The 19,169-nt window shown below is 52.7% G+C and overlaps 1 protein-coding gene across 4 annotated transcripts in view; it reads right to left on the reverse strand.

The window, feature by feature from the left end:
• Cdh22 (cadherin 22) overlaps positions 1 to 19,169 on the reverse strand; it is a 125,072-nt gene that overhangs the window by 52,438 nt on the left and 53,465 nt on the right. For 2 of the 4 annotated variants that reach the window (XR_005501800.2, NM_019161.3), the window contains exons 2-3: positions 16,281 to 16,836; positions 6,269 to 6,563 (exon numbers count right to left, since the gene is read on the reverse strand). Coding sequence is in view for 2 of the 4 variants with exons in the window: in NM_019161.3 (NP_062034.2) it covers positions 6,269 to 6,563; positions 16,281 to 16,526 (541 nt within the window). In the remaining 2 variants the exon portion in view is untranslated. Of the gene's footprint in view, positions 1 to 6,268; positions 6,564 to 16,280; positions 16,837 to 17,831; positions 17,921 to 19,169 lie in introns of those variants that run through there. The other 2 variants (XM_039104424.2, XM_039104425.2) reach the window with 2 other exon arrangements.

Genomic DNA, 19,169 nt, shown 5'->3' on the forward strand with positions numbered 1-19,169 from the left:
GCTCTGTGAAAGCAGTGTTAGCTGATAGCTATTATTTACTGAATATCCCAAGAAGTGAGGGTTGTACTGCAAAACAGGCTCCGTCTACTCGTTAGAGATGCAGCTCACAGGGAACTGGAGCTAAGGGAAAGGATTGTGGCAGAGGCCTGCAACATCCGTTAAGCCCCAACCCCGTGGTCCAGCCACACCACTGCTACTGTGTGATAGGCCACGTCCCCCACCCTACCCTTACAGCAGACATCACTAATCTATTGTGGCACTCCTTTCTGTTGAGCCCAAATGGAACCTTCAGGCTTTCTAGTTGCTACCAATTGATCGAGGCAGTTGCAGGGGATGAAGCTGACTCAGGGCTGTTCTGAGGTTGGGATGGCGCTCTGTTGATCTGTGCACCGTGATCCTGCGCACACAGGGCGGCGTGTGAAATGGCTACCAGGAACCCTAAGTGTCTGCTCATTTTTCTATCTGTGGGTCTCAGTACAAAGTAAATTCCAGCAAACATTATCTATGTCCTTGTCCTCGGGTGACTCCGTACAGGCTCTGAGAGTCAAGTGCACTGGACGCCATGCATATACTGGGCGCTAATAAACACTGTCAGATTTCATTGTTCTTCGAACTTCCTGCGGTGCACAGAATGAAGCCGTGGCTAATAAACACTGCCTGAATGGAGACTCTGTGCTTTCTTTCTTCTTTTGAGAAAGGGCTTCTCTTTATAGCCCTGGCTATCCTGGAACTAACTCTGTAGACCAGGCTGGCCTTGAACTCAGATCCGTCTGCCTCTGCCTCCCAGGTGCTGGCATTGAAGGTGTGTGCCAGCACTGCCTAGCTGAGGCTCTGCGTTTTCAGTGGTGCCAAGCACAGCATTTTGCATACAGTTGGCATGGGTGACTAGAGAAATGGAGTTTGGTCTGGAAGCCCTGAAAGACTCTTGTATCCTGGAAGACAGAGGACTCCTCTCTCTGTATCTGGGCCAGATTTGACATCCTAGAGGAGGCACCCGGGGCCCCTTACACTGAAAGACCACAGAAGTACTTCTCTGCCCAGATTCACTGCTTCTCAACTTCATGAAGCCCCAAGCTTTTGCCCCTTCCTCTGCTGAGGTGTCTCCTGCCGTGACTCTCGGAGAGTATTCAGACTCAGAGCCAAGTGTGCCCCATGCATTTCCACCCATGTTTATGGTAGACACCCCAGTCCTAACCTGACAGAGGATTAACTTGTTCCTCCTTCCGTGGCGGCTCCAATACTGAGTTGCTCGGAGCTCACGCCTCTCTCTTCCACAGCCAGTGGTGCACTGACCCCGTGGGCTCTGACGTAATATGCTGGCATTCTCCTTTCCTATGGCCTCTTAGCTGTCCAGCTGGTGGCCCGTCACCTCCCTCTTCCCGCCCTTGGTCTGTCTACATCAACATAAGCCAGGCCATTCTTTTAAAGTAGGCATTGAGTCTTATCGCCTCACAGATTCCATCACAAATTCCATCTCACTCAGCCGCCACCAAAACCCTTCCGGCAGCCACCACGTCTTAGGTACTTCTGTTTAAGACCTTTAATGGGAGGTACCCAATATGGAGATGCCCCACCCCCACCCCCCGTATCTTCTTCTGGCAAACCTTTAATGCGATGAGCATAGCCTGTTCTTGCGTCTTTGCACCCATAGCTCCCTGCGCCTGTAATGTTCTTTGAACGTGGTGGGTACCCACCCCAACAAGCAGCTCCTGGGAGTTGATGGTTTCTCACAGTCAGACCTGCTGCATTGGAAACCCTGGGGGTGTGGCTGAGGTGGAGCTCTGAGGTGGAGTGCTTACCTAGCAGGCAAGAGCTGAGTTTGATCTCCAGCACTGCACAGAAAGGAGCCCTGGGGGGATAGATGAAGCAACCGGTGTTAACTAGCTCTCTAGGTAATTTGGGTGGGAAAACCCTGCTTCATGCTGCTCCTTCGCTCAGCTCCCTTCTTTCAGTGTGGGATTCAACACTCTCATAAAAGTAGACACAGTTTCCGGTTCTGTGGATAAGGTGCTTGCTGTGCGAATGTGGGGACCTGAGTTCTAATCCCCAGACCCCTATAAAGCTAATGACATAGTGCCCAACTGTAGTTACTATGCGCCTATAGGGAAATGGGCATGGAGAGAAGAGAGTCATCGGAATCTTACAAGCTGGCTAGCCTGGCCATACAGGGGCAAACAAAAGACAAGCTATACAGCAAGGACCAACACTGGGGGATGACCTCTGACCTTCACCCACGCTCAGTGTCATGTTACACACCCACACTCACATACCCGAACACACATACACACATACATAGGCACCCTAGAATATGTCTAAAAAGGGGAGAATTTCTACCAAATTCTAGCCAGTCTGGTTCCCATCAATCCCTCACTGTGTGGCCTCCTGATGATCCCCAGTGCAGGGCATGGTGCCCATGCCTGTGGTATGAAGGACCCCCAAAGCTCATCAAGTAACTCTGACCCCTGTGGGAGGACAGGGGCGCGCTCAAGGTCATGGGGATGTCGGCCCACCAACTGTCTGCTGAGGACTTGCTTCTCTGCACCGGCCCCAGCGTGGGCTGGCTGCCCCCCCCTCAGAAGCGTGGTTCAATGGCCCAGGGCGCACTTTCCTTCTCTTTTAAGCTCTGAGTGGTTTAATTTGCGAGCACAGCTGCCTTTCATGTCGCAAGCTGCGTCCCTGCTCCCTCTGATCTCGGAAGCTGCCGATCCACTGCCGCTTGTCGGCCCCGCCCTGCTCAGCCCTGATCAGGAGGTTCAGTTAATTGTGACTGATTTTCAAAGCTGCCTGGAGTCTCCAGGAGCACCCAGTGCTGGATCTGCTTCTTCAAAGTTACTCAAATAAAATCAACTAATTTAATTTCTGCCTTTTCCCGCCCCCTCCTCAGTTCCCTAGCTTGTCCAAAGTGAGTCACCCTGCCTGCCTTTCTTCTGAGTGCTATGTGAGTTCAGGCGGGACTCAGTGCCTCCTACACTCTGCGGGACCTGGGATGCACTCCTGTCCTTCTCTCAGAGTTCAGCTCCCCCGCTCTGTACAACAAGGACCCTCTGGAAGCCAATGAATGGCAGGGTCAGTTCAGGCACTCACTGGCTTTAGGACCCCATGCTCCCCTCTGTTCAGTGAGGCGTTGACAACAACTCTGGCATGCTAGTCAGCGAGGGTGAGGTGGAGATCACCCGGCCATCTTGGCGAATGTGGCCTGCTCCTTCTGTGAGCCCCAGAGCCAGCCTTTCTCTTCAGTAGGGCAGAGAGAACTTTCTTAAGGCTTTCTTGAAAGCCACTTAGATGTACCTCGTGTTCCCTTTCCTAGCGTCAGCTCTCTCAAGCTTTCTGGTTTTTTCTGTGTGAGAGCATGCAGGTCAGAGAGACAGCTAAGTGGGCAGACACACTGGCTGGGCAGGCCTGGTGACTGGAATTTGAGCCACGGACAGCAGGGAATCAGGATGTGGTAGCACACGTGTAATCTAGATACGTCTACAGCAAGATGGGAAACCGAGGCAGGAGAATCGTCTGGAAGCTCAGGGGCCAGCTAGCCCAGAGTACAGAGCATAGCAGCAGGAACAAAAGAGACTCTGCCTCAAAGGGGATGGAGGGATGGTCTGGCTCAGTCAATAAAGGTGCTTGTCATGCAGGTGTGACTGTGCCTGAGCTCAATCCTTAGAACCCACAGTGGAAGGAAAGGGCCAACTCCCAGAATCCAATGATCTCTCTCTCTCTCTCTCTCTCTCTCTCTCTCTCTCTCTCTCTCTCTCTCTCTGTGTGTGTGTGTGTGTGTGTGTGTGTGTGTGTGTTTTAACTTTTTAGTTAAAAGAAAAAACCCACATGTCAGTTTTGGGAAAGCATAGACAAGACCATGTCCTCTTGGGCCAGAGATTAGGTGAGGGTTGCTGGGCCTGGGAAGTTGGGCATTTGAGCTGCGTCTGGCTTGCTTGTGACCTTGGACACACCACTGCCTCCTGGACCCCAGTTTCTCCATTTACACAACTCCTATCTAAGCTCTTGGCAACTCTGGAATGTTCGGGGTCTTTGCCACTGACACCCTCCTGGGTGTCTCCCCAGCCCAGAGCTCCGCAATGAATTGGTTTATCCAGCTGACGGTTTACAGAGCTCTACTCCGCTTCTGGATGAGTCTTTCCATCTTCGCATGTCGGAACCCAAACGAGCCACACTCCCACTCTCCGTCCGTCTCCCAGAGCTGTTTGTCCAGCTCGGGAAATGGAGTCCCAGCGAGTTCACAGCTCGGGTCAAAGCCCGAAACGTAAGACGTGAGTTTTCTCTCTCTCATACCCTACATCCAATCCATTAGCGAACGCCTTCAGCCTAGCTCTCAAAACGCATCCGCCAGTGACCTCGTTTCCGTGTCCCTTCTAGCGACACTTTGAAGGAGGCCGCCACATTACATCTTGGTTACCTCGGTGTCCTCCTTCTGGGCAACCAGCTCCTGCCTCTGCCTTCCCCACACCTGCTCCTTCTTCATGGAGCCGTTATGAGGTCCTGTTAAAAGCAGGCCAGACCTTATCACTCTTCTGAAGGGACCCACCACAGCTGCTCTAGCATATGCGGAATAAAGATCAGACCCTAACTACCATGTACGTGGCTGTGTGATACTCAGGGGACTTAACCCCAGGGCCTTTGCACAGTCTGCTCTCCGTGCTTTTCCCCACAATGGCCATCTTCTCCCTGCTCCAACATCACCTCTGAGGGGCCTGACAGTACCAACCATTTTTTTCTGTTTATTGGCGTCTGTTATCTGCAGCCAGAACATGCTGTTTGTGGGTCTATAGGCTCATGTTTGTCTATTCCCCCCATGCCTACCACATAGTAGGCATTCAACAAATTTATTTTAAGCGAACGAATACGATATGCCAACAAACACTTGGCTGGTCATAGGAACAAAGAGATTTGCAGGCACTGCTTAGCCGGCAAGCACGTACACATCAAACGCACATGTGCATGCAGGGCTTACAGCCCTACTCCATTTTTCCACTGTTCCTTTGTGCCCCCTATTTTCTCTGATCCACATTTTCCTTCGAATACCAGCAAACTGCTTATTGAGTCAGATTTGGTGCAACCTGGATACACTGAGGCTGACTGTACCTTTCCCCCAAGCCTAAGCGTCCTGGCTTCTGATACATAGCCACAGGGCTAGAGACCCAGAGAATGGCCAAGCCAGCTTGTATCTTCCAGAGAAGATAGCCCAGGACCCAGGATACTGTTCTTTGTCTGTCTGACTTGCAGACTCCTTTGGCTAACATGATGAGGAAGAGGTGGCAGTCTGAGACCCACAACCCATGTCTCAGTCGGGACACTAGACACTCAGGAGCCTGAGCAAAATGGAGCCTTGATGGCTAATTAGACAGCTGTCTGGGATCCCACCATGGGTGGGGAGAGCAGAGGCACGCTGTGTTCAGTCTAGGCACCGTATTCTATTCAGATGTGTGTTGAACGAGTGTGTCTCACGTCTACGGGAAGCTGTGTTTTCTTTTGAAACTTCCACAGGTGGGTATGTGCAATGCCCCTGGGCACTTGCAGCCACACCCAGCAAAGAGGAGTTGATTCTGTCAGTGCCTCAGAGTGTTAACACAGCCAGAGTCCCCAGGCAGCGGGGTCTCTAAGCTGGGTCAGGCCAGCCAAGTGAACAAAGCTATCAACATGGGGGGGGCTCCAGCTGCACCCAAATGATGATGTTTGCTGAGGCGTCCCCTGCGGTCACCATGGAAGCTGCTCGTCCAGTAGCCTGCTTTGTTTGAGGGTCATTTCCTCTGCCCGTATGGCTGTGGTGGGTGGCTATGCGCATGCGTGAGATCGTGTTCAGATCTGTGCTGGCCTGGCTGTTGCCATTTTAACCTGGAGATGAGCCCGCAGCTGTGCAGGGGTTGTGACTATGGGCAGCTGGACTTTGGAGGAAGGGCTGTCACCGTGTCAAACATGGCTAACACGTGGGACTGTCTCTCTGAGCTCCCAGTGTGCATGTGTCCACCTGAGCTTGCATTGCACAGGCTTGGATGAGTAGCTGTACCTGAGTATTCAGTTGTCACAGACAGACCCATGTCCACATGGTGTATGGATGTACCTAAGGTCATCATATGGATGTAGTTAAGGTAGGCTTTACCCAGCTGTGTAACTGACAATGTGCCCTGCTCCAGGCTGTCCTCCGCACTCAGGGGTAGCTACTCTGTCTTTCCTGCCCTTTCCCTCAGGATCCAACCAGCTCATGCCAGCCTCCCTTGGGGCATCCCGACCCCAGGCCTCACCCATCCCCCCAGCCCACCTGTAGGTGACAGCTCGGCCACACTGCCGATGTAGGGGCCGTGGAGAAAGCGTGGTTCACTGTCGTTGATGTCCTGCACTTTGATGATGAACTCTGACTCCGGCTCCAGCAGACGGTTGGTGGCTCGATCCCTGGCTTGGGCCCGGAGTGTGTAGAAGGTTTTCTGCTCCCGGTCCAGGCGCTCCGTGGCGTGGATGTCACCTGTCAGCTCGTCGATCAGGAAGATGGTCCCTGCACCCTCGCCCGAGATGGTGTACTTGATGGTCCCGTCGCCTTCGTCAGAATCCGAGTGGATCTGGGGAGGTGGGAAGAAGACAGGGTGGATACTGGGGAGGCAGTTTCTTCTCTGACATGCCCTCAGAGAGTCCTGTGGAGGACCTTTTCCTAGGCACGTCTCTCCTTCAACTGAACACAGAGAGGTTCAGAAGCTGTGCCAATCTGAGTTTCACACCCTCAACAAAGTCTTCACCTGGGATTCACCTTATTCCAACTGCACCTCACAATCTGACAGCTTTAGACGATAACCACTACCCCACCCCACCCCTGCTCTGGAAAACCTCTCATGTTTCCTGTTATCTTTGAAGCAAAGTTTGCATAGCCCTGCAGCTGGCTCTGTGTGCTTGTGCGTGTGCACACGTGTGTGTGTGTGTGTGTGTGTGTGTGTGCGCGCGCGCACATGTTGGGGGTTTGTGGGGAGGGTGTGAGATCACATCCTTAAGGTGTCACTCCAGTGTGATTTTAATTTTGGCCTGAAGAAAGCTGACCAGTGAGGTCTCTTTGTTTTTGCCCTCTAGCTATAAGTGTGTGTCACCATGCCTGGCTGTTTAAATGTGGGATCTGGGGAATCAAACTCTTGTCCTCGTGCTTTCAAGACAAGCACTTTACCCATGGAGCTGTTGCTCCAGTCCTGGAGGGCCTATTCTAACCTCCCTCCTTATTTCCCTGCCTACCGAAGACCCTTTCACCGCACAAGGCTCCGCTCACTGGCTACCGCATCTGAAAAGCCCTTCTGCATCCCCCTTCGTTCCCCTCCAAGATCTCTGAGTGCCTCAAACCATCGCTGTGGTGTGACACCTTGCAAGGTCACCACCCATGTGCTTCTCAAACCTCCGTGTGCATGTGAGTGACACAGGCAGCTTTTTCTGTGTGGCCCTGGCTCACCCACTCTCAGTGACCTCACTCTGCACCACAGTGTCCCCTCGGCTTCATAACAGATCTCTGTATATGGAAGGTGGGCCCGTGACGTGCCATTTTGTGATTGCCAGGAGAGGGAGTGGGGAGAGGGACTTGATTGCTGAGGCACCTAGACCGGTCAGGTATTGCGTAGGGTGGAGACCACATTTATCTAGATTAGGAGTCTTTAGAACGAACCCTGTTCAGGCAAACTTTGCAGGTTTTTTTCTTTTTCTTCTTCCTTTTTTCCCCCCATTTTCCTGGGGGGGGGCAGGCCACTCAGGAGCTGCCTTGCTTCCTGCCCTGGGCTCCCTTCCTGGGCTCCCTCCCTGTGCATCCGTACCCCATTCTAAAGTCTCCCAGAGGGTCCCAGAGGAAGAGGTCATCGATGACACCAGCAACATCCCCTGTGTGTCTTACATAAGTCACTGTGGCTCTCTGAGTCTGCACTGCATCTGTAACGCAGGCAGCATAGCCTCCCAGTGGAGCTGGGTTGAGTCTCCTGATGTCCTTGCCAGCCACCTGGCACCAGCAGCACAAGAGGCAGGACACTATTGTAGGACTAGGGCTGGATCTGGGCTCCACTGAGCAGGGCGTGACCCCTGTGGCTGCTGGATTACCAAAAGTTCCAAAGGGCTGAGAGTTAGGAGCGGAGGAAGTCTATTTAGGGAAGGTATAGAAGCTTTTGGCTTTTTAGTAGTCACTGCAAATATACCTGTTGGTGCTAGCTGAAACCTAGCCCTGTCTGAGCCACGTTAAGTATCTGATACACAGAAGGCATGATTACACTAAGTATTCACTATTTATAACTGGGATTTCTTCCTGGTACGGCTAGGAGCCAGACCTCAGACTGATTCCACTGCTCTGGCATCTCTTGGGATAGGGACCAGCAAGAACCTGTTCTCTTGCAGACAGAGCCTTTACCCTCCAATGCCCAAATCTCCAAGCAGCCCTGAGCAGAAGAAAGGCAGGGGCTCTGAGCAGCCCTTGCTCCTCTCTAAGACTCCGTGGAGATGGGACATGAAGGAGACGCTCCGCCCCTAAGGCAATTTTTGAGGCCTGGTTGTGGCGGACTCCAGCCCTCTCATCCTCAAGAACAGGTGCCAGAGAACTCATCAAGAGGAGAGCCCACCCAGCCACTCGGGAGGAGCCGAGGTGTAAATTCTGTGGTAGAACTTTGCGTCTGAAAGGTGGATCATAGAAGTGCCATTTGGAAGATTGAATGGCCCATAAACATTTTCATATTTCATTAGCCGATTAATGGGCATCTCTCTCTTTTTGGCGACTCTGCTGATTCTCAGCAGAAATTGCCCGGAGTAAATGGAGGCGTCTGGTGGAACCTTTCCGGGTCCCCGTCCTGTTATAGATTGCCCCAATTAATGCCCGTCCTGGGCTCCTTCTTCCTGTCCAGTTACTGTTAATAGATTTCTCATAAGTGGCTGGATTGTAAAAACCTCATAACTCAGTTTAATGCCCCCAATAAAATTATCTCAGACGTCGGCCCTGAATCATTGGCAGCGCCTGGGATGAGGGGACCTATCTCTGTTTGTTTGTACTCTTCCATCACCTTACTCTGGGGAGGTGCAGTGGGAAGGGGGACATGGCCTCTGTTAGGGTGCCTCTCGCCACTTCCCAGATCGACCGGACATGTTTATTCGACCAGCAAGCTCTTGGGAGCATTGTGGTAGAAGAGATGGGTTGTGGGGAAATCTGAGCAGCTGTCATCTTTAACGGTGTACACCACTGTCTGTAAAACGACTATCACACGTCTCAGACAAGGAGACTAGTGTACAGGGACAGGAGTGATCTTTGTCACATGGCCTACAGAAGCTAGGCTTGCAGGTGTTACAGCCATGAGTGGGTTCATTTCCCCCTTCCCAGTCCTGTTTCCCCACCTCAGGTGATCAAGCCTTCTCCACAAGGCACAGTAAAGATTAAATGAACACACGTTGGCAATGACCCAAGCATTTTGGCCAAAGTGGCGCTTTATCTGTCTGCATTCTGGATCTCCATGATGTACAAATGTACAAGGTCTCACATCCCTTGAATTTGCTTTTCTTCTTCTCCTTCTCCTTCTCCTCCTCTTCCTCCTTCTTCTTCCTCCTCCTCCTTTTCCTCTCCTCTTCTTTCTCTTCTTCCTCTTCTTATTTTTATTCTTCCTCTTATTTCTCCTCCTCCTCCTCCTCCTCCTCTTCTTCCTCCTCCTCTTCCTTGTCCTCCTTTTCCCCTCCTCCTCCTTGTCCTCTTCCTCCTGTTCCTCCTCCTTCTTTTTTGAGACATGGTCTCAGGTAGCCCAGGTTAGACTCAAACTCACTAAGTACCTGAGGATGACCTTGAACTTGTGACCCTTCTGCTCCCCCCACTCTCCCAACCCAGTGCTGGTATTACAGAACCCTGATATTTTCCCACAGATCTCCTTCCCACTCTCAATGAGGGGTGGGGAGGAGGGAGTGGACCCCAGCAGTGATGTCATCGATGTTCATAGCTCTCACACTAGTGATCCAGTAGCTGTTCACAAGGAACTACAGGGTCAGACTGCCAATCAGCCCAGAGAGGGAAGGGCTGAGAGCTCAGAGCTATGGGCGCCGGGCTGGGTTACATCCTGGCTCACCCTAGAAGGCAGTTCAGGATCCCCAGCAGTGCGTGGTGGCAGCAGGAGGATGGCACTCTCCTTAACTGAGTACCTACTGTATTTCTCCTGCCATGGGTTCTCAGCACGCAGCATGGAGAGCCTTTGCATGCTCCACTTGAAATGACCAAGGTGAGCCTGAGTCCTCTGGACTCCTGAGCGCTCATCTATCCTCCTGCAGCCTCAAGGAGACAGACTGGTCAGCTCACAATGCCCCCAGTGAATGATGGGAAGCAGGGGGGAGGAGCCACCAGCTGGGTCACTGACCCCAGTCTTTGCCCTGCACTTCTCCCTGAGTCTCAGCTCTACCATTTGGAAAAAGACCCCAAGACCCACGTCAGGAAGGGTGATGGGTGTGAAGTCAGGAGCAGCTACACGTCAGCACCAGCTTCCACCCAGCCTGGTAAATGGTAGCGCTTCTCAGAGCCTCAGTTTTTGCATCTGTAGATGGGGCTGCCATTGCTACCAACATATATGATAATATAGGTGGCCTCACAGCACACAGTAGGTCCTTTCTGTGGATCAGCATTCCTTTTCTGTCTCTGGACGCAGGAAGGATGGGGTGAGGGGTCGTCTTACTCATCCTCCCTACCTCCTGAAACATGGATCAACCACAGATGTCTCCACTCATTGGAGGTTTCGAGGTCATCTCCTAGTGCCTTCCCAGTTCAAAGACCCACTTTATCCCTGCTCCAGGAAGCCCTCTCAGATGTGGCCCACGTGGTGGAAGAGCCCTGTGCCCCTCCATGCCACACTCCCCTGAGACTTTCCGTGTTGTGGTTAGGTGTCCTAGGCATTGTGGGTTTGGGGACAATGGAGAGGTTGATACCTGGGTCTGAGTTCCTCAGGAGGTACACAGAGAGTCTAATGGTGCCTGCAGGGAGAATGCAGGAGCGTGGGAGGGCTGAGTGTGCAAGCGTGTGAGTGAGTGCGCAAACTTGTGAGCGAGTGTGCAAGCTTGTGAGCGAGTGTGCAAGCTTGTGAGCGAGTGCAAACTTGTGAGTGAGTGTGCAAGCGTGTGAGCGAGCGTGCAAGCGTGTGAGCGAGCGTGCAGGCTTCGGCGAGTGCATGCACACAAAGTGTGAGGCCAAAATCTCCTTCCAGGAATAGCAGCAAGTTCATCCTCATGTCTTCAGCAGCACCCAGCGCAGGCTGGTCTGTGACTGCGACCAGGGACCACAGCTGTCACTAGAGTTTCCAACCGGCCACCTGGGATTTCTAGACCCATTTGCTTTCTCTTACCTATTCCTATCAAGGCGCCTCATTTGAGGCTGGAGTTAGAGAGTCACCTATTCCCAAGGGGAAGAAAATAGTTTCCTCACCTCTCAGTGTCAGGTGGACACAAGCTGGACAACGGGGGAGTTACAGGACTCCGTGGCGCTCAAGCACAGAGTGTCAGAGCCTGCAGCACCACCTCTGCCTGCTACAGCCTCCTCCTCCTCCTGTGAGCAACCTAGTATGTTCCATTCTCTCCCACTAAACAGATAGGCAAACTGAGACTCAGAGAAGACAGGCATAGATCCTTCCTAAAGCTACACAGCTCAGGAGAGGCAGTTACAAACCCAGTGTTGGACACTGTGTCCCTTTTCTTACTACCCCATCCAGAGAGGCCTGTTTCTGAGGAGGAACGCCCACCCCACCTCATCCCCAAACCTCAATCATAAACACCAAAAACAAGAGCTCTATGGTGCCTCATCCCAGGGGGCTGCAAATGGGATTTACAGGGCCATTAATTACTTCCTCCTAATTAAATCAAAATTAAATGCTAGCAGAGGTAGGGTTTCCTTATTAAAGACAATTAAACGGACAGCGAAGCTACGCAAATAAAACGAGTCCGGGATTTAAACAGAAAGCAAAATCAAATAAAGAGTCCCCCTCCCCCAACACAAGGGGTCTGTTCACGCAGGCACAACTCGTAAACCAAGAGTTCATCAATTTTCTTTAAATATTAGCAACTTAATTAAATCCACACTCCTCCCTGCTCTAATCCTGCCGTATATCTAAAATAGATCTCGCCACCCACAGGAGTTGGTCATAAGTGCTGACCCCATAATTCTATCTTTAAAAAAAAAAAAGAAAAGGTGAAAATCCTACAAAATCCACACCCGGCTGACAGGAGCCTCGGGGGAAATTACAGTTCAGAACGCGGATTAGTGAAAGTACCCAGATTTTATGGAAATGCTGGGATGTTGCTTTGGGGGGGGTGTTGGAGAAGGTGAGAGGAGGTAGCTGGGAATGCCCACCGGCAGGGCTGTGAAGGGAGCTGTCCTTGGGGACCAGGGACAACCAAACAGCTGCAGGGCCTGGTGGCTCCTGTGGGTGCTGACAGGAGCCTGGCGGTGAGTGATGGAGGAGGTGGTTGTGAAATCGGCTAGCGTTGGGCGCACGGGGTTCACTGCCTGGTTCTGTTGCTAAGCTACCTTTAGAATTCGACAAGGACTGATGCTCAGAGTGACTCCCTGGGGTGGGGGACCAGGAAGCAGTGATTTCACTGGAACCACAGAGAAGCCCTTTCTCCTGGCAGAGCAAAGGATGTGACATAATTGGAGGGCACGCACATGCGTGTGCACACACAAGTACTGGGTGTACATGGGCTTGGGCTGGCTAGGGGTTAGTGGTTTACAAAAACAACAGACCCAAGCCCACATTCTCAAGATGGAAAACCTCTTCCCCACTGAGTGGTGAAAAGCTAAGATGTATTAGGGCCTGAGCGCAGGGGTTACTAGAACCTGGGCATCTGAATCTGGTTCCAGTCTGCTCGCTGGCCACGCACCAGTCTCCCTCAATGAGAAAGCTCCAGGCAAGTGTTTCAAAGCTCTGAGACCTTCTTCCTTGCTCTCTGCACAGTACCCTGGGGGTGGGGTTGGCAGTAGGGGAGCTGAGCTCTAAGCTAAGGAGATAGAGGAGGCTGGCAATCCACAACAGGGGTAGAGACCTTTCCAGAGGAAGGGCTGGCATAATGCTGTCTCACAGCAGAGGCTTAGCATGAAGTCTAGACTTGAAGCGGTGTTGGAGACCTGGTGACCTAATTATCTATCTGTGCTGTCATTTGGTCTTGGCACATGCTTCTCCACACTAGGACCCCAATTTCCCTTCTTACAATGAAAGGGCTTACTAGGAGCCCCTACTGACAACAACTTGTGGTTCGAGGTGATGTGATGGGGCTCACTTCCGCTGCTGAGACCCCAAAGGCTGGCCAGGCAACTGCCGGTCCACTGAGTATCTGAGCCATCACCCTATGTAGCTTTAAGAAGATGTTTGAGTCTTGTGTTTGAGTCCTCTGGGGTCTGTCTGGGGACCTCTGGTGGGTCCAGGCTTTTGTCTAAACTCGCCAGGTCTGGACCCTCAGCCTCAGGCTAGCCTCTCCTCCTTAGGGTACCAGAAACTACAACGTTTGCAAAACCACCTGGTAAAACACTTGGCAAGCACTATGAGGTCCTGCGTTTGATCCCTAGCACTGGAATTAAAAGGCAGGCATGGTACCCTGTGCTTGTGATCCCAGTTCAGGGAAGGCAGAAATAAGTGATCTCTGGGGCTCACTGGTTAGCTAGCCTAGGCTCCTTGGTGGGTTCCAGACCAGTGAGAGACCTTGTATTAAAAGAAGCAGACAGAGTTCTAAGTAGGACAGCCAAGGTTTCCTCTGGCCTTTAAACACTCGAGAAGCTACACATGCAGGTGTGGCAAATGCCCCTGTCTACTCTAGATATCTGACCTCTCTGACAAGACAGACAGACATACAGACATACAGACAGACAATGCTTTTTACCTTGCACTTGCGTGATTAAATGCTTTATATGGGAATAACACAGAGCACTTAAGCCACAGGCTGAGTGCTTTGCGGGCTGTGTTCTCTTTCTTAATTGTCAAGAAGTTGGGGGGCTGGGGATTTAGCTCAGTGGTAGAGCGCTTACCTAGGAAGCACAAGGCCCTGGGTTCGGTCCCCAGCTCCGAAAAAAAGAACAAAAAAAAAAAAGAAGTTGGGCACATGGGTATCTCAGATCCCCTGTTTACAGATGAAGAAAGAGGTCTGGCTGTGCATAAAGAGATGGGTTCAGGCTGGAGAAGTAGCCCAGTGGTTGAGAGCACTTGCTGTTCTTGTATAGGACCAAGGTTCCTCTACAAGCACTCACATGACCATCCAGAATTGTAGTTCTGGGGATCTGATGCCCTCTTTTGAACAGCGTGGAGACCAGACCCACAGGTCTTACATGTGTACACATACAAGCCAAACACTCAAACAGATTTTTTTTTCCGGAGCTGAGGACCGAACCCAGAGCCTTGCACTTGCTAGGCAAGCGCTCTACCACTGAGCTAAATCCTCAACCCTCAAACAGATTTTTAAAAAAGATCCAGGGTCAAGACTCCATAGGAAGCAGGTTCAAGGCTCCGTGGGGAGCAGGGTGGTCAGGTCAGGCTTCCAGAGTCTGCATTTGTAACTACCAGACCATAAGTGCTTGTCTCTCCTTCCTCAGTCCTGTCAGTCCGACTGGGAGCTGGCAGTCCCTGCTCTGACACTGGGATGTAGGACCATCCTAAGCGAGGCCTGTGCTTGCCTGAGCTCTATCTGTGGGATCCCGCTTTGCTCAGTCAGGAATCTACTCCGGCCCATGTGTGGGTGGTGATGGTTGAGCAGTGGGCACATCTGTGTCTGGAAAGCAGCGTTTCCTGCACCCTACGTGCAAGCTTTTCTACCATTGTCAGGGGCTGGGCTCTGAGCCTCAGATCTGTGCCAGTCCATTCTCAGGCTCTGGTAGCAAAATAAGCTGTGGAGTTGGATTTCCTACGGCCAAACAAAATGTGCTGTCAAGGTGCCATCTGCCTAAGCCAAACCCAGAGAATCACCCTCATCTTACAGCCACTTCCGTTGCCACCATCTCCACAGCCAGCAAATCTCCAGAGAAGTCGGGCTCTGCAGGCATAGACTGCAGCCTCCTTCTGTCAGCTTGCTGAGCTCCTATGCATATGCTAAAACCCAGCTCAGGGCTTTGCTGCACCATGAAGCCAGCCAGCAATCCCATTTAATTGGTGCTTACTGGGCTCCCAGGCTGATTCGTGAGAAGTTTTACACACCAGGGTATCTGTGATTCCTTGGAGGCCCCAGACAGCAGGACTTGATCATACTTCTGTCTCCCCAGCAGCACACCCCAGCTTCATGAGGAGCAAGGGTCGAATGGGTGAATAGCAGCCTGAGCTCACTTCCTTAAACTCCAGAGCCCTGGGCTCCAGCCAGGCTAACCAGGATTTGCTCCGAGTTTGGAAAGGCTCCTTCCTTCCTTCCTTCCTTCCTTCCTTCCTTCCTTCCTTCCTTCCTTCCTTCCTCCCTCCCTTCCTTCCTTCCTTCCCTTATTCACAGAACAGTGTATGAGCCTCGTTGGTACAAGGCACTGGGGATTTAATGGTGAGTAAACATGCTTTGATGAAAGACACATATGTAATTGATGCATCTGAAGGACAGCTACAGGAACCTCAGGAGTGAGTGCACAGGGGTGTGTGTGTATGTATGTGTGTATGTGTATGGATGTGTACGTGTGTGTATATGTGTATGTATATGTGTGTATGTGTATATATGTGCATGTGTATGTATATGTATCTGTGTGTCTGTGTGTCTGTGTGTCTGTGTGTGTATGTATGTCTGTGTATCTGTGTGTGTATGTGTGTTTGTCTGTGTGTCCGTGTGAGTGTGTGTGTGTGTGTGTGTGTGTGTGTGTGTGTGTGTGTGTGTGTATCCTAGCCTGGTGTAGTCAGTATTTGAGTTATGTAGTGAGTGTCGGGCACCTAGAATGAGGAAGGGGCAGAGAGCAGAGGAGGCAGCTTAGGCAGCTTGGTGAGAGGACAACAGAAGATGCCTGGGGCCTCTGATAGTCTTTCAGAAATCCATAAGACCAGGCTAGCCATGCAGCTCGGAACGAGAGTGACCGTGTGTCAGGAGACACAGCTATAGAAGACCTCAGCTCTGCAGAGAGCAGGTTCAAACCCAGGTATGACCCCAGGTAAGTTATCGAGGTCCAGGAAAGTGACCAGGGGACACAGGGGACATGATCCAATCTGTGAACTTGCAGGCTGTCCCCACTCTACCCAGGCATGAGCTGGGCTTCCCCACTGCATCAACAGTGGGAAAGCAGGGGGCAGAAGATAGCTGGAAGGGAGCAGGGACAAGGGCTACCAGTGGGTGTCCGCAGAGTCAGGGCTGGACAGTGGGCCCCACTTTACCTTGCCCACGTACAGGGGTTCTGTCCCCGTGTACTCCTCCACCACGAAGAATTGGTTCCACACCCAACCGCGCTTCACTCGGCCTGCACCCAGCTGGTTGTCCTGCTGAGTCCCAGGTGACAAGGAGGATGGGGCAGGTGTGCTTGCGGCCCACAGATGCCCCAGCAGCTGTAGCAGTAGCAGAAGCAGCAGCACAGGCGACAGCGCAGCCCCGGCCCGGAGCGCCCCTGCTGGCCGTGGCCTCATGCTTGGCGGCGCGGGCCAAGCCCCGGAGCATGGACCAGAGGCACCGCAGCGGTACTGCGTCACATGGTGACCTCAGCCTCAGGGATGCCGGGCTGGACTGGGAGGGGGCGCGGCCGCACCCGGGCATGGACACCCGGTCCTGGCCCGCGCCCCCCTCGCTGAAGCCCCAGGTCCAGTCACTAGGCAGCCCAGTAGCTGCTCCTGAGTAGGGCTTGTGCCATGGTCCCTGTACCCAGATGGTGTGGTCAGTGGGAGCAAAAGGATCTTGAAGTCTTTCTGGGATTAGGGGTCATCCAGATCCATTGGGAACCTGTGGGACAAAAGAGAAACGGAATGAGGTTGTCTGAGGGCAGGCTGCGATTCTCGATAACCTTGCAATAACTAATTAAACACCTACTGTGTGCCTGTCCTTTTCAGGAACAGGCACGATAGGGACGTTTGATAGCTCAGTCTCCCCAAGCCCCAGTTCCTTCCTTCACCTTCTAAGACCCCTGCTCCCCACAACTCTTCCAGCTGCTGCTCCAGCCCTCAGGCCCCTCAAACAGATTCAGTGGCTGTCTGCCTGGTTCCTGGCTGATGAGTTCTCTGGCACAGTGGGATCCTCTGGAGTCCCCACAGAGGCAGCTTCTAGAAGGGTCCCGGAGGCAGAAGCCTCAGGCCTCCTGCGAGCAGCTTGGGAATGTTCCTTAGCTCTGCCTAGCAGCAGGAGACCCAGGGGAAGCCTGCTGGTAGCTTCCACCTTCATAAGCCTTGTGGGGAGAGATCCCAGAAGCCCCTAAGGACCTTGCATGGAGTACCCAAGTGACTCTGGATAGAGTTACATCTGAGCCTGGTATCTCCACTCCCCCAACTCAACCTTCTAACCTCCCTCCCCGCCCAACACAGACTGGCCGTACATCCATCCATCTTCCCTTCCCTCAGATTCTGCTCTCAGCAAGGAAGGCTCTGAGGCACTCACGCCTACGGGAGCCATAATGAGAAATAATGACCTAATGTGGGTGTCTGTGGGAGAGCCACACTTCCACCAGAATTTCAGGTACAGAGAGAAGAACAGAGGTAGGGTTCACTACCCCACACTCAGTCTAGCTTCCTTCAAGAACTTCCTTTCATTGGCCTCGGCACTGAGGCAGGCTCAACCTAGCCGCTGAGAAGCAAGGTAGAGAAAGACCATGATCTAGTGTCACAGGAGACAAGACCGGCTCATGAGGGCCATGTGATCAGCGTTGAGAGAGCAGATTGAAGACTGAGGGGTGCCGATGTTTGGAAGGGAGAGGAATCAGGGCAGCTTCCTGGAGGAAGGGCTACCTGAGCAGCTGGGAAGAAATGATGTTCTGAGTGCTGGCTGGCTTAGGAGGGATACAGTAACAGTGTGGAGGGTGTGGCTGGGCAGAGGGGGTGGAGCCTCCTGAGAATAAGTATTCTGAATGGTTGTAACAGTGCGGAGGGTGTGGCTGGGCAGAGGGGGGTGGAGCCTCCTGGGGATAAGGAAATGCTCTGAATGGTTGTAACAGTGTGGAGGGTGTGGCTGGGCAGAAGGGGGTGGAGCCTCCTGAGGATAAGGAAGTACTCTGAATGGTTGTAACAGTGTGGAGGGTGTGGCTGGGCAGAGGGGGGTGGAGCCTCCTGGGGATAAGGAAGTACTCTGAATGGTTGTAACAGTGTGGAGGGTGTGGCTGGGCAGAGGGGGGTGGAGCCTCCTGAGGATAAGGAAGTACTCTGAATGGTTGTAACAGTGTGAAGGGTGTGGCTGGGCAGAGGCGGGTGGAGCCTCCTGAGGATAAGGAAGTACTCTGAATGGTTGTAACAGTGTGAAGGGTGTGGCTGGGCAGAGGCGGGTGGAGCCTCCTGAGGATAAGGAAGTACTCTGAAGGGTTGGGGTGGGAAATGTGGGCCTCCTCCTTTAAATAGTACTGAAGCGGAGCGGGTCATACCACCACGTGCACAGCAACCCCCGAGGCGGGTGACTCTCCAGGCTCTGAGTGCTCAGGTCTCTAGGAGTGGAAGGGTTAAAGGTGATGGCTAGAGGTGAACAGCCACAGTGATGATCAGGGACACAGGGGACAGGCTGTGACATGCTATACCCTCTGACCCTCTAAGCCTTGCCCAGATCCAACCAAGACTGGGAGTATGAGCCAGCTGGGAGCAACTCCCTCTACAGTCCCCACCCACCCATTCTGTGCCCTGTGCATGACTTCTTCCACCCAGATGTCCCTGCCGTCTCTGCCGCACTATGGCCTTGGGGGACCTGGCTCTGATTCCTCACACGACAGGCTGGTTGGTCGTAATGAGGCTGGAGTTATAGGTAAGGAGGAGGTGCCCTCGGCAGCTTTCATTTCCTGTAGCTTATGAGCTCCCCTCATGTACCTCGCCTGCCTCGGGAACTGTTCCCCTGGCTCGGCCAGAGCTGCATGGCCCTGCAGCATCGTGGGAGGCAGGGATGTGTGGTGCGAAGGACTGGGAAGGTTGGGTCCACAGGAAGCTCCCCCCAGTGTTTGCAGGCATTGGCTCCGCCTCCTCCTTCCCTTATTTCTTCGTTTATAACATCTCTCATAAGGAGGGAGGGGCACCCAGGGATCCAGTCACTCGTTCATTTATCAAACAATACTGTCCAGTGCAATCTAGGAGACAGAAAAGAATCTCATT

The sequence above is a fragment of the Rattus norvegicus genome, chromosome 3, assembly GCF_036323735.1.
Source record: "Rattus norvegicus strain BN/NHsdMcwi chromosome 3, GRCr8, whole genome shotgun sequence".
Classification (NCBI taxonomy): domain Eukaryota; kingdom Metazoa; phylum Chordata; class Mammalia; order Rodentia; family Muridae; genus Rattus; species Rattus norvegicus.